At 35.5% G+C, this 14,845-nt stretch overlaps 1 protein-coding gene across 8 annotated transcripts in view; it reads left to right on the top strand.

Annotated features, from left to right (window-relative positions):
* The window catches only part of RYR2 (ryanodine receptor 2), an 805,689-nt gene that overhangs the window by 692,096 nt on the left and 98,748 nt on the right, over positions 1-14,845 (top strand). For 5 of the 8 annotated variants that reach the window (XM_033200167.1, XM_033200166.1, XM_033200162.1 and 2 more), the window contains exons 73-77: positions 1,008-1,067; positions 5,030-5,164; positions 8,924-9,036; positions 12,111-12,207; positions 13,879-13,982. In XM_033200167.1, the coding sequence (XP_033056058.1) occupies positions 1,008-1,067; positions 5,030-5,164; positions 8,924-9,036; positions 12,111-12,207; positions 13,879-13,982 (509 nt within the window). Of the gene's footprint in view, positions 1-1,007; positions 1,068-5,029; positions 5,165-8,109; positions 8,146-8,923; positions 9,037-12,110; positions 12,208-13,878; positions 13,983-14,845 lie in introns of all 8 variants that reach the window. The other 3 variants (XM_033200164.1, XM_033200163.1, XM_033200160.1) reach the window with 1 other exon arrangement.

Genomic DNA, 14,845 nt, shown 5'->3' with positions numbered 1-14,845 from the left:
TGATTCCTTTGTCTCACTGCCCTGTGTCAATATGTCATTTGCATGACATGTTTTATTAAGCAGGTTTTCTAGACAGGTCCCAAGACTCAAACATAAAGACTGCTTTTTTTTTTTTTGAGGCTGTTTTTATTTCTAAGTTATGTTCATCACCTCCGGGGCACATTCAAGAACCAAACAGAAAAGACACAAACCAATCTCCGCTAGTGAAAAAAAATGGATTTCATATAAACTTCTATAGAAAGTTTGTGATGAGAAGTATATTCAGATTTATGAAGGGTGATTTTTCAGTGTTAGAGGCATAATATATTGTGCCAACTGTGGGTAGATAAGGTGTTGACTTTTAAATCAGCTGCTGTTTTCCTCTGCAAGATTTAAGTTCTCAAGATTTTACGATGTCCTCTAATAGCTATGCAAATGAGGATGCAGTATTTTGCACACTGGAATTTCTATTTTATATTTATGTAAATTGGAGGACGTATTCTCCATTCCACATTGAATCACTGGAGCTCGTCACTGTACATGCAGGATTTGATATTCTAAAATGAGTGAATTGAGGGAAGCTGTGGGAGTGGGCGGCATCACGCAGCTCTGTTAGCAGTTCTCTAGAGTTTGATTCTCAGTTGCATTTCCCTCGCTATTACTAGGTCATGGAGGATGTTATTAAGGGCTAAACTGACTTTGTGGAGATTTGGAAGAATACTCGAGATACACTTCTATTTCAGTCCAAGAAAGCATGCTATGCCCCCTTCTTGTTATGAATTGGAAACTTGATTCCATTGAATTTTAACGTCCTTACTGTGGAGGTAAAGCAGGTCATTACCTTGCTTCTGGCTACAGCAGTCTAAAGAAATTAGTTGAATGAGAATGCCCCAAATTTGTGGCATGTAATTTTATAAAGATGTTTCTTAGACATATACTATTTCAAAAAAGGTTTGAATTGTTTCTATTGACTTGTGACAGTTGATGCAATATAAGACTCCTTTTAGGTAACATATATTTCTTGACAGAAAGATACTGAGGATGAAGTACGAGATATAATCCGCAGCAATATTCATTTACAAGGCAAGGTAAGCCAAGTTTTATGCTTAAGCCACATTTACTATCTATACATTAGTTAATCTCTCTTTAAAATAGTACGACAAATAATGTTACTTTAAACATTAAGGTAATGGACGTATTTTAATTAGTCATTATCCTACTTGCAAAGCCTTTTGTATTAAAAATTCTAAAGATACTAAATGATATATTTTTAAAGAAAATTATCAGAGATGGTCAAATTTTGGAAAAAAATATATATCACCAATTGAAATACAGATTGGATGTATTCTTTTGATAGATGGGTTTTAGGGTCTTTTGGACATAGAGACAGGTGTCTATAAGAAAATGTTGGCTAGGCGCAGAGTCTCACACTTGTAATCCCAACACTTTGGGAGGCCGAGGCAGGTGGATCACTTGAGCCCGAGTGTTTAAAATCAGCCTGGACAACATGGCGAAACCCCATCTCTACAAAAAATACAAAAATTAGCTGGGTGGTTACACACACCTGTAGTCCCAGCTACTTGAGAGGCTGAGGTGGGAGGAGAGCTTGAGCCTGGGAGGCGAAGGTTGCAGTGAGCCAAGATCATGCCACTGCACTCCAGCCTAGGCAACAAAGGGAAACCCTGTCTCAAAAAACAAAAAATTTACATGGAGTGATCAGTAATTAAATATATATATATATAAAGAGTCAGTAGTCTATAGGTGAATCAGGCCATTCTTGCATTGCTATATAGAAATATGGGACTGGGTAATTTATGAAGAGAAGAGGTTTAATTGAGTCACGTTCTGCAGGCTGTACAGAAAGTGTAACATGGGCATCTGCGTTTGGGGAGGCTCCAGGAAGCTTACAATCTTGGCAGATGGTGAAAGAGAGGCAGGCATCTCACCTGGCAGGAGCAGGAACAAGAGCAGTGAGGAGGGAGGTGACACACACTTAACCAGATCTCACGGTCTCAAGGACAGCACCAAGGGGATGCTGCTAAACCACTCATGAAAAATTTGCCCCATAATCCACTCAGCGCCCACCAGGCCCCATCTCCAATACTGAGGATTGCATTTCAACATAAGATTTGGGCAGGGACACAGATCCAAACTATATCAAAAGGCTATATCGAGATTTGCAGCAATAGGCATAAATGAGTTTATCTAAGGAGAAGAGTGTACATTTAGAATAAAAACATGGATGGAAATCTATATAACACCTACTTTTTAATGGTGGGTGAAAGAATTGTTACAAGTAGTTTTGGCAATCCAGTGACCGTTTACTATTATTTGGAAATTTTTGTATGCCAGTGAATAAATTATTCATTTGTTTATAAAACCTGTGATGCAGTTTTAAAAGTCAAGCTGGTATTTTGACTCAGCCTGTTGTCTTCTATTCTGGTGTCCCTTCTCAGGGTTTTTTTAAATTATGAAAATATGCGAATGTCAAAAAGTAGCAACAACAATATAATATATGCCTTTCTGGGTATTAAAATATCTCTTTTCAAAGAGCCAAATCATATTCTTTTTAAATTAGCATTTTAAAGAATAATATAAAGGTGAGACATGCCTTTACCATATTCACAATGCACAAGTATTTATTTAGAGCAAATTTCATGTGAAATTTGATGTGTACTCAGTTGTTTACTAACAATTCTTTTAGAGTGAGATTAGTTACTATTAGAGTATGATCTCTTTTCAGATAGCCAGAATAATTTGAACAGTGTTTAAAAAGCTTATAAAGCCTCTATTGGAACTTCAGAAGAAGAGTTTACACTACAAACATTTTTCCCCTTTAGGGAGAGACATTAAATGTTTTTATGTACATGGGTATTTGAGAAGATCAGGTACCCCATGAAAGGGTGCTGGGGATCCCCAGGTGACCCTGTACCACACTTGGAGCACCATTATCTAGTTCAACAATTACTGAGTTCCTCTTAAGTACCTCTTAAGAGGAGTCTGGGCCAATCTCAAGAAATGGTCAAATAAGGGTGTTTATGATTATAAGCAGAAAAAGGTTTGTCCATTATATTCTAAAGGTCACTTGTAAGAATACTTTGGACAGTTTAGATGACATGTTAGGGAGAGGGGAAGAAGGAAGAGAGCAAAAAAGGAAACATTGATAGTCAATATTTCACCTCCAAATGAATGAGACCTGAAAATAAAGAGGTAATGAATAAATATTCATCTTGTCGTTTTATTCTACACTCTCTTACACCAGGAGTTAGGCAGGCATATTGAGATACACAGATTTTCAAAAAATGAATTTTTTTGTTCCTAACTTCTTGAATACATTGTCTTGAAATTATAGGGCTATTCATCCTGAGGCCAGAGGAGTAATTTTATGTTAGAATAAAGAATCTACTTTATTAATTATGTTTATATGTTAAATAGAACTAAGAGTACAGATTAAAACCTATAAGTATCAAACATAGTCCTCAGACTTAAAAAGTATACGGATGAAAACATTTTATTTTATCAAAGGATAAGTAGTCTTTACAAGTTATTTATATACAAAGCTCTATCTGTCTGTGTTTGCCTGTAGATGAAAGTTATTTTTGACATTTTGAACTATGCACTCTGAGTCTGGGAGTTGTGAAGTTTTAGATGTTTTCTATTTCTGCTTCAAAACATTCAGTCTCCCATTTCTAATGGAGATTCTAAAGTGGAAGAAAAGACAAGGGGATTGCTTTGTCCATTTTTTGTTTGTTTTTTGTTTTTTGAGATGGAGTCTCACTTTGTCACCCAGGCTGGAGGGCAGTGGCACAATCTTGGTTCACTGCAACCTCTGCCTTCTTGGGTTCAAGTGATTCTCCTGCCTCAGCCTCCCGAGTAGCTATGATTACAGGCGTGCAACACCATGCCCAGCTAACTTTTGTATTTTTAATCGAGAAGAGGTTTCACCATGTTGGCCAGGCTGGTCTCAAACTCCTGACCTCAAGTAATCCACCTGCCTTGGCCTCCCAAAGTGCTGGGATTACAGGTGTGAGCCACCGTGCCTGGCTGCTTTGTCAATTTTTAATAACATACTTATTGTATATTATTTCCTGGAACTGATATGTGCTATCCGTGTTAAGTTGCTTGCCTTTGTCAATTTCTATGACTTATAATAATGTTTCTAAAAAACATGAAGATTTCATATACATTTTTCACCAAGGAAATTTGATGGTATTGAAAAGTGAAATGTGTAGACTCCTTTATGATGAGTATGATTTTAACAACCTCTATTGATTTATATAATTTAATATCTTCGTCTCAGCGAAATTAAGCTCTGTTGTAGAGTCCAAATATTTATAGGTAAATGCTATCCTATATCCTTGCCGATAAAAGTAAACATAGAAATCTTTCTACAATTAGACTGTGAATGGGGAGGAGAAAGAGCGAGGGTAGCCTTACCCATTTTGTTCTCCAATTTCCCGCTCATCCTTAAGCCCCAGTTACAACGTCTTGTGTTAAGGGAAATCTCCCCAACCACCAAAGAGTAGGATAAATCTAATGGTACTTTATATTTCATTTTAGTAGCCCTTATCACAATTATAAATATTTGTTTAATGTCTATCTTCTCTAATAGATAATAAATTTCATGATGACCAGGACTTTATCTTTCTCTCTTAGTAGTTTTGATTTTTAATAATTGTACATAGTTACGGTGTCCAACAGGATGTTTCAATATACATAAACATAGTGACATGATTGGTGTAGTCAGACAAATTAGCATATCTATCTCCCCGCAGAGTTACCTTTTGTGTGTATGTGCTAAGAGCTCCTGGAATCTACTCTCAGCAGATTTCCAGTATGAATTGCAATGTTATTAACTGTAATCACCATGCTGTACATTAGATCTCCAGACCTGTTCATCCTACATAACTGCTGCTGCGTGTCATGTTTTAACTAGTAAACACGGTAAAGCCCAATAAATAATGGTGGGTGGACTCTTCCCATCTTGAGATTGTAACCTTGTCTTTTAGATTCCCATCTTCCCATTGTAACCTTTTCCTTTTTCCTGCAGTTGGAGGATCCTGCTATTAGATGGCAAATGGCTCTTTACAAAGACTTACCAAACAGGACTGACGATACCTCAGATCCAGAGAAGACGGTAGAAAGAGTATTGGATATAGCAAATGTGCTTTTTCATCTTGAACAGGTCAGGCTTTGTGTCAGTTCAGTCGTATTTGCCTTAGCCACATACAAATATTTTAAAAAGAGAATGTGTGTTGATTTGTTAACTATGACCCAAGAAACATATATGTTCAGCATATTCGTTCTAAAGAATAAGAGTCAGGTGTGCTTAGTATTTCATGAAGATAATTTCTAAGCTTATGATTCTTGTAGCAATATATAGATTATATATTTCGGGAGATCCTGGCCTTTGTTTTATTGTCTTTTTTCAAATATTTCTAAAAGTATTAGGATTATATATTTAAATTATTCTAACCAAAAAATTCAGGAGTTACATCTGATTTCAAATACTTTATGCGTACTTCATTTTTTATTATTGCTCATAAAAACATGTTTGAGATATTATCTTTTACTGGTTTAATATTTGAAATATTTTCTTTTTTGTCACTTGTTTAACCTTGCCTTTTATTAGGTGTATTTTTGAGCTAATTTTCTCTGAAATCAGGAACAAATTACACTTAGAGAAGAACAATGCATTGATAGATATTAAAATCATGTAAGAAAAGTGTTTTTATAAATTTTTTCAGTTGTGTCCTACTTTACAAAGCTGAGTTTGATATTCTTATTCATTACTTTTGCACAAGAATGTGTAAAACAAGAATACTTGAAACTGTCAATCAGAGGGTCATATTTTTATAGAAGGGATCGCCTGGCTCAGGTAAAATATCTGCAACACAGCGATATATTATCTATTTCTCATCAAGTCTATTCAGCAAAATAATCACACAGTGAAGAAGCTCATTGTAATCTGACCATCTGATCTGTCACAGGGCGCTTATGACAGATCATACTGTTGATGACTTGGTTATTTTATACCAAATATAAAATAATAATAAGAGGTTGTATGCCATCTCAGGAACTTTGCCACCTAAATATGTGTGTGTGTGTGTGTGTGTGTGAGAGAGAGAGAGAGAGAGAGATTTTGTATTGCCTTTAGCCATATTTGGATGTATTATCATAGCAATAATAAACATTTTGCTTGTATTCCTATTTTATATTATCTGAACCCTCACCCCTGCCCTGGACAGTTTAATAATGGAAAGATGTCATAAAATGTAGTATCCTTTAATTTCCTTCTTGCTTACTCAGATACCCTGCCCCAAACGTTAATAATTTCTCTATTGCCATGCAATTTATCACTACACTTGATGAGATTAAAGTCACTAGGATACCCTTAGACCTTATGGCTATTAACATATATTTACAGTATCTGATGCCTTGGGGCTAATACTTTCCCCAGAATAACTTACATAATATTTTCATGAAATATTAAATACAAATTATCATCAATCAGCAGATGACAAGACTTGTAATGAAATTTTAAGTGATTTATATAAAGTCATGGAGTTATATCTTCAGAATTATATATATATATTTAAGATTATTAAAGGTTAATTAAATGGCTACGAGAGGACCGCATTACTCTACCATCAGTTTTTAATTCTTCCTAGTGTTTATACATATATGTAGATTTGCTTGAATAAATTCTAGATACGTTAAATGAAGCTTATTGAAATCTGATTCTATTTTATTATATTCGCATATATTCATAAATATATCCAATCATGATGAATGATGGCATTTCTCAAATGAGATTCACTTTTCTAAGTATCCATTTATGCCTTGGATGTTTATGGAGTGCCCTGTCCTAGGGCACCCTTATCCCCAGCAGATCTGGAGGACTGAGTGCTGTAAGAGAGGAAACAGACACTTAAGCAGATAAATATGCGATGATACAGAGGTGTTAGGATATAAAATGTGCTGAAGAAAGCACAGAAGCAACTCAAACTTAATGTAGATATGAACTAGGTAATCCCTGTATAAATCTTACGGTAGGAATTATCTAGAAAAAGATGGGAGGATCAGAGTTTATCAAACTGTTAAGAATATGGCAAGATTGGTTTATCATGAGAGGAGGGTTTTGAGTAAAAAGAAATTGTCGATTATCAAAAATAAAAAGCAGTGGGAGATATCCGTGTGTTTAATTTATGCCTTTAATATCCCCGTGCTAATGATAACATGTAACTGAGTCACAGAGGAGTGTGTAAAGAATAATTTAACTTGCAAAACTCAGTGTAAAAACAGTAGGTGGACAGGAAACACTTGCTGATTTAATTTATCTCAAGTATCAGCGGCCTGTTTTAGATGTGTATTTTGTGTTGTATATCTGGTCATCTTTCTTATGAGAGTAGGTTTTCTCCACTGAATTTTCTAATAATCAAATTCTAGCCAAGCTAACACATCAGCACATCAAGACATTCAGACAGAGTTACAAGATACATCTTGGTGTTCGCCTTTGGATCACATATCTTACAGATAACTATTATAATTGATTTAGAGGAAAGCACACCGTTTCAGGTATTTCCTGAAATACTTGAATAGGCAGGTAATAAAATGCCTGCCAAATGATAAGCTTCCTGGTGGCAGGAACCCTTTCTGTTGTGATGTTTACTGTATCGTAAATGCCTTAGGAACTTAATGTATGTTTGGTGACTGTCACCCATAATGCTGTAATTCCTGTAAAAAGTCATCATCTACAGACTGGGATCTCAAAATGGAAATTTAAATTGAAATACGTTGGGTCTCATTGAAAACTATTGCCCTTGATTGCTTTTACTTTGATGTTAAGGCATAACATTGGTTTATTTCACTTGACACAAGCATCAAGAAGATAATTGAAGTGGATAATTGTCAAAACGTATTTATTGATCCTAGAGGGGGAAGAGCATCACGGAAATAAGTGCTTTTCCATTCAACATGTTGCTTTGTTAAAATTTCTAAACCACTGCAGCCCAAACATTTTAAATGTTTACTTCAGACATTATTGCGATCATTTTTGACTCTTTACTGCAAAGAATAATAAATGTAGTTTTACTTTTTTAGCTAACATAACATTTTTATTTCTTTCAGAAGTCTAAACGTGTGGGTCGGAGACATTACTGTCTGGGAAGTACTGTGCTCAATGGCCTAGAGATTACTAATTAATTTAGGTTTATATGTTGGGATTTTTTCTTTCTAATACAATTAATCTCTTTCTTCTCTTGGAGTTCCAAACACTATTAGTTATATAAATAACTTGCTTGCATCATTTATTGCAACTTTTGAATTTATATTTGTCCCTATCTAACAAAATATTTACATATTTTAACATTTTTACCAAATTTACTCACTCCTAATACTGTGTTCACAAAGCATTGTCTTCTTCTCTTTATCCTGTTATATTAAAGACTAGTAGAATTTTTATTAACTGTCTCTACTTGTGTTTATTACTTTAGCTCTTAATAAAATTACAGTTACAATGGATACATAACTAAAAATGAGGTAATATTTTCTGTAGGCAGAAAATATGTATTAGAATCATAAAGAACCAAAGAAAATTTTGAGAAGGAGATAAAATGATTTTACCTGGAATGATTTTCTATTTCTTTGATTTTAGAGATGACATAGCTTGAAAGTACACAGTATTGGGAAAATGTGATATTCTTACTAAGGGAATTATATAGCATTTGCAATTATCTAAACTTTATCTCTGGGTAACTTTTAGGATATGGACTTCTCCATGATAATCTTAAGGTACTTTTGGAATTGGAATTCCAAATATAGGTTACTTAAGAGGGGCAACTGTTTAATACTATATTTTTGAAGATAGTTTGGGGTATAAATAGTTATTTATTTTTGAAGGTAGTTTGGGGTGTAAATATGTATTTGTATCATTCTACCTCAGGTGGAACATCCTCAGAGATCTAAAAAGGCTGTATGGCATAAACTACTCTCTAAGCAGAGGAAAAGGGCTGTTGTAGCCTGCTTCCGGATGGCCCCTTTATATAATCTGCCAAGGTCAGAATTATTTTATTTTTTATCATAGATCAATGTTCTTTTTTCCTAATAAGTGACAGGTGTTTAGAATCTGCCTTCATAGGGGAACAATAGTCCAAGAGAAGGATGGAAAAGCTTTATTGATTCTTCTACATAAAACTTGACTCATTTTGTTGGATATTTTCAGAGAACTGTGGTCTATAATGTAATTACTAAATGACTCTTACTGAGGAATATCTGCTCACATATGTGAGGCAAGAGAGAGTCATTAGGAGATCATTCTTTGGCCTGCATTTGAATCAGACCATGATTTCAATCATTCTTTGGCATCAGACTTGTCTTGGTTTGAACCCTGACCTCCCAACTTCTCTGCCGCATGACGTTGGTCAAGTTATTTGGCTTTCTTTACAATTTTCTCATCTGTATCATAATGGGATCAGCCTCATAGAGTTGTTCAGATTATTTAATGGGTTGACGTATACAGAGTGCTTAGAAGTCAGGTAATAAGTTCATGTCATGATAAATGTTAGTCATTATTATTATTTTTGTAATTATTAGCATTTGGGGAAAAGAAGTGACTTCTTGGGAATAACGTAAAAAGATTTGACAGGCCCGTCAGCCTTCTCTTAGACATAGAGCAGACATACTTAATAGAGAAGTAGCCTGGTACATTCAAGTCTGACTGAGGTGGTCCAGGGTACCATTTCAGCCACCTTATAGTTCTCCTGAGAAACTATGCTCTTTCCCACTCTGAACTTTATACAAATTGCATCATTTCTATGTCTCATAAACAGGACTCAGGTCAGCTACATCTCTTTTGTGGAACATCTCTGACCAAGCCATGCCTTTCTACTCCTTGCACATCATACCACTTTCCTACAGTATTAAGGCTAGCTGTCTCTTTGATTCAGACTTTGAGATTCTGTACTAGTTTTGTTCCATTTTCTTAGCACCTAGAACAGTGACCTGTACATTGACATTCAGTAAGAGTTTGAGTGAATGTATAAGGCAAAGAAAAAAAAAGAAACAGAAGCAAAGCAAACAGATGAAACATCATCCTTTTCCTTTTTGCTAAGACAGTTGTATTTCTTGCTATCATGTCACACTCACTGGGTCTAAAATGTATTAGCATCCTCCTCAAATGTGCTACTTCTCAATTCTCTGACTCAATTATGCTGTCACCTTTTGATCAATAGAATATTAACCTTGATATCTAGAATCAGAAATACCATTTGACTCAGCAATCCTATTACTGGGTATATACCCAAAGGATTATAAATCATTCTACTATAAAGACACATGCACATGTATGTTAATTGCAGCACTGTTCACAATAGTAAAGACTTGAAACCAACCCAAATGCCCATCAATGATAGAGTGGATAAAGAAAATGTGGCACATATACACCATGGAATACTATGCAGCCATAAAAAAAGAATGAGTTCTTGTCCCTTGCAGGGACATGGATAAAGCTGGAAACCATCATTCTCAGCAAACTAACACAGGAATAGAAAATAAAATACCACATGTTCTCACTCATAAGTGGGAGTTGAACAGTGAGAACACGTGGACACAGGGAGGGGAACATCACACACTGGGGTCTGTCAGGGGGTGGGGGGCAATGGGAGGGAGAGTATTAACACAAATACCTAATGCATGTGGGGCTTAAAACCTAGAAGATGGGTTTGATGGGTGCAGCCAAACCACCATGGCACATGTATACCTGTGTAACAAACCTGCATGTTCTGCACATGTATCCCAGAACTTAATGAAAGAAAAAAAAAGAATATTAACTTTGAATTCACATTATCATTTCTTTTTAGTTACTCCTATACTGTCGTTGCCCAGATTTCATCAGTTTCCATTTGAAGTACTTCACATTCCCATCCTTCCCTCCATCACCACCTCTTCAAGTCACTTGTTCCTTGACTCATATCAAGTTGATGGCAGTGGTTTCTGAGTTAGTTTCTGTGATGTCATAGAGTTCTTCGGTCTTCTCCAAAATGTCATTTTTAAAACGGTATCCTTTATTCCAATGGTTCCCCAACCTGGCGCTTTTAAGAAATACATGTAAACTCGTTTAAAAAGTATTCAGGCCTCAGCTTATTAAATTAGAATTTCAATGAGAGCCCAGCATGTGCTACTTAAAAGCTACACAGGTGACTCTAATAAACCAAAAAGGCTGAGTCCGTGCTTTGGCATGCCTCTCTCACGTACAAGAATGTATGATGATTTCTAGCAGTTCTGGCTACATTGGCAGTTGCCCTCTCTGGTTTTCAAAGCCCTTCACAAACCTATCTAACCGTTAGGTTTCATGAGCCCTTAACCCAGTTTGCTGTCATAAAGCTCAGCTTTCTTTGCTCCTGCAATGGCACCGTCTCTCGTTCTCTCACATCTGTTGTTGTTTTATGACGCTCCCTTCATGACATTCTTTTATTCTTTCTTACATTGACATCTTATCCAGATCTCTTACTACATCATGAATTTCACTGATTCTTCTCGTCTTCACTGGTCTTTTTTCATAGGCGGCCATTTATGATCAGTAGTGCAGGGTTTAATCTTTGAATATATACTCCCATAAAGTTCACTCAATAGCTTTTGTTTTGGAATCCTCAGGGCCATCCATTTGTTTTTAATGTTTGCTTAAACAGAGACTAACTTCTCTATTGACACTGATTACATAGCTTAATGAGAGACATGTTATATAATAATAGTCATCATTTAATGAACATCTAACCAATGTGATTTACATCCTTTATCTCATTTTAAGGCTTACAAAACTGAAATGTGGTTGGAGTTATCCTACTTTTATAAAGGAATAAACTGAAATTTGGGAAAGTTGAATCACTTGACCAATGTTATAGAGCTTGGAAATGACTGAGCCAGGATTTAAATGCGAGTCACTGTGTGCTCTGAGACACCTTGCTCTGTTTGCTGCAAGAAGTATTATCTTCCAGGAGGAAAATCAAGAACAGGGAATTTATTTTTATTTTACAATTTTAGTGCACAGATAATCTAGTAGTAAAGCACTACTCGATACAATTTCAACTTATTTTCTAAACTCCCCTTTTTCTGAAATTGTGCTTACCTTTTAGGCATCGGGCTGTCAATCTCTTTCTTCAGGGATATGAAAAGTCTTGGATTGAAACGGAAGAACATTACTTTGAAGACAAACTGATAGAAGATTTAGCAGTATGTTTTTAAAGGGGTTCTGAGACGAAAGAGGGTCTGGGCTTGGTGCAGCAATGTTGGTGTGAGCAGTCACTATATAACATTGAAGGAAAAAAATATCATGACAGTATATGGGCATTAGGAAACTTTTAAATCTTAATTGTTACTGCATTCAATGCTTATGGGAAAATGTGCTCTTGTCATTTCCAAGAGATCTCATCAACATCAAGGGGTTGAGAATTTAAAATGAATAATATAAGTGTATTATTAATTAAACCTGATTCACTCATTCTTTTAAATTCCTTCCCAAAGCACCTATAAACACCTGAGAACCAGGATAAACTATAAAAGACTGAAGGAAGTTATCCACCAAAATTAAGTAGAAGGTGAACAAAAAGTTGCTGGTTTTTAAAAATCAACAGGGCAGAGAATGATAGACTGAACACAGGAGAAGGGGAAGGCATGGTAAATGTGGAACATGAGAAATAGAATTTTCACCTGACTGTGCTGATAAAGAGCTTGTATACTGAGAGTTCAGCACAGAACAGCAGTCAGTATCATCTGTTCTAAGTCATGGACCCATTTAAATATCTGACAAAAGCCATCTTCTCAAGAAAATTTACAAGTCATCTCAAAACTTGGCAGACTAGTCAGAGGCTTCATGATTCTCAAGATTAAAGATATCTTGTCTAAAAGCTATTTTTTAACTTACAGATTATTAGGGAATAGAATGGATAAACTAATCTAAATTCTTAAAAGCCTAATCTTGATTGTCCCTATATTTTAAAATGAGTTTTATCTGTCTTTAGAGTAAAAAATATGTAGACTATTGGATATCTTGTGGAAATCTGCCCCATATCCACATTAAGGCTTAATTACAGGAAAGAACACCATTCATGTAGAGAGAAAATCAGTTTCTATGGGTAAGTCAGTGGAGACATAAAACTCAACAAAAAGTTGGATGTAATTGAATTCTACTGCCAATAAAAATGCTTAATAATTTTCCTCACTATTAAAGTTCTATCCGACAGTAAATTTTTTATTTTTTTTTTAGTTTCAAAAGTAACTTTTGAAACTAAGAAAAAAAGTATAAGTGGTTCAAGCATTAACTCATTTAGTATTATTTACCTATCATGCTGTGTGTAAGCAAAGAAAATGTTTCGCTTTATAAGCAATTTGCACTGCTATGGGAACTAAATTTTCACACTTGGGGTGGCTCTTAGGATTTTATTGCAAATATTTGTAAATCGAGCCCTCCCTAAAGCTGAAATCCATGTAGCAAATACACTTTGAGTTATGAAAATGCTTACAAGAATGGAATTTAGTATTTTTAAATGCTATAAGTTATCCTTGCTCATATTATTTTTTGGTCAAATTATTAAATATCTCTGTTTCGAGCTGTATAATTTTGCAATGGTAATGTAACAGATATCTAGCATATTATATTACATTTATATATGTTTAGTATGTATATTACATATTTACATTTACCTGCAACACATATAGCGTGTATAATGCATATAAAATACACACATATGCTCACACACAAACACACACACACACACCCACAACAGGGAAGGAGGAGTGTTTGCATTCCTTTTATTCTTCATTCCTGGCCTTTACATTGCTTTTGGATTTGAGTGAACATTTTTTTTTTTAATGTGACATTTTATAAATTTGACTTTTTTGCAGAAACCTGGGGCTGAACCTCCAGAAGAAGATGAAGGCACTAAGAGAGTTGATCCTCTGCATCAGCTGATCCTTCTGTTTAGTCGGACAGCTTTAACAGAGAAATGGTATGGTTGGAAGGGTTCCTATGAGACATAGGAGGAACAAATAAAGAAACCCGTATCTGAGTATTCTGTGCCATGTGTTCATGTTTGAAGTTCATCTTGATGTTGTTAGGAGAGAGAATTGTTCAAAGATATCAGCCTGGCCTGTACCCAGGGATGGACACTCATTCAATTGTAGGCTTTAGCAACTACGTACTAGCTCTAGTTTTTCTTAACAACTTTGTAATTAATGATGTAGTTGATTCTGATTCTTCTTATGAAGTGGTTTTTCTCCTTATCACAAACAGCCTTTATAAATAAAACAAAAGAACCAAAGCAGATTCCAGTGCCGCAAGTATATGGAGACCAATGGTGACCCCAAAATTTTCTGGGTAGATAGTGTCTCCATTGCGCAGTGGGTCTTACAAAACCTCTAGAGGCTAAGTGAGCCATCACCTCAACTTGGAGGTATCTCTGAGATCTATTTCAAGGGCATTGCCCATTTTTCTTGTCTTCTGCAGCCTTAGTCATAGGAATTCACCAAAGCCACAAAGGGCAAACCTCTATGAAGTTATATAAGAAATGCACTGGTTAGCCTGATCGTCAAAATGTGCTCAGCATCTGTCATTATGGAGGGCGACGCATACATTGGCTGTGCAGATGTGACATAGCAGAGGCTAGAGGACCTTTATCTGCTGCCCTGCAATGGGAAAGAAAGCCAGTGTTGCCCCAGGCCTTTCCCATTCTCCATAGAATTTGGGATGTAATTTAATTATAAACTCATATCCACATGAATCTCCTCAGAAGAGTTCATTTGACCTTTTTGCATGCCATAATAATGTACATTTCTCCCTCTTAGCTAATGTGATCCATCCTTTCTCTCACTA

Source organism: Trachypithecus francoisi, unplaced genomic scaffold (assembly GCF_009764315.1).
Source record: "Trachypithecus francoisi isolate TF-2019V2 unplaced genomic scaffold, Tfra_2.0 Lachesis_group5, whole genome shotgun sequence".
Lineage (NCBI taxonomy): Eukaryota > Metazoa > Chordata > Mammalia > Primates > Cercopithecidae > Trachypithecus > Trachypithecus francoisi.
Note: the sequence above shows the minus strand (reverse complement) of the source record. Positions and strands in the feature narration are given on the sequence as shown.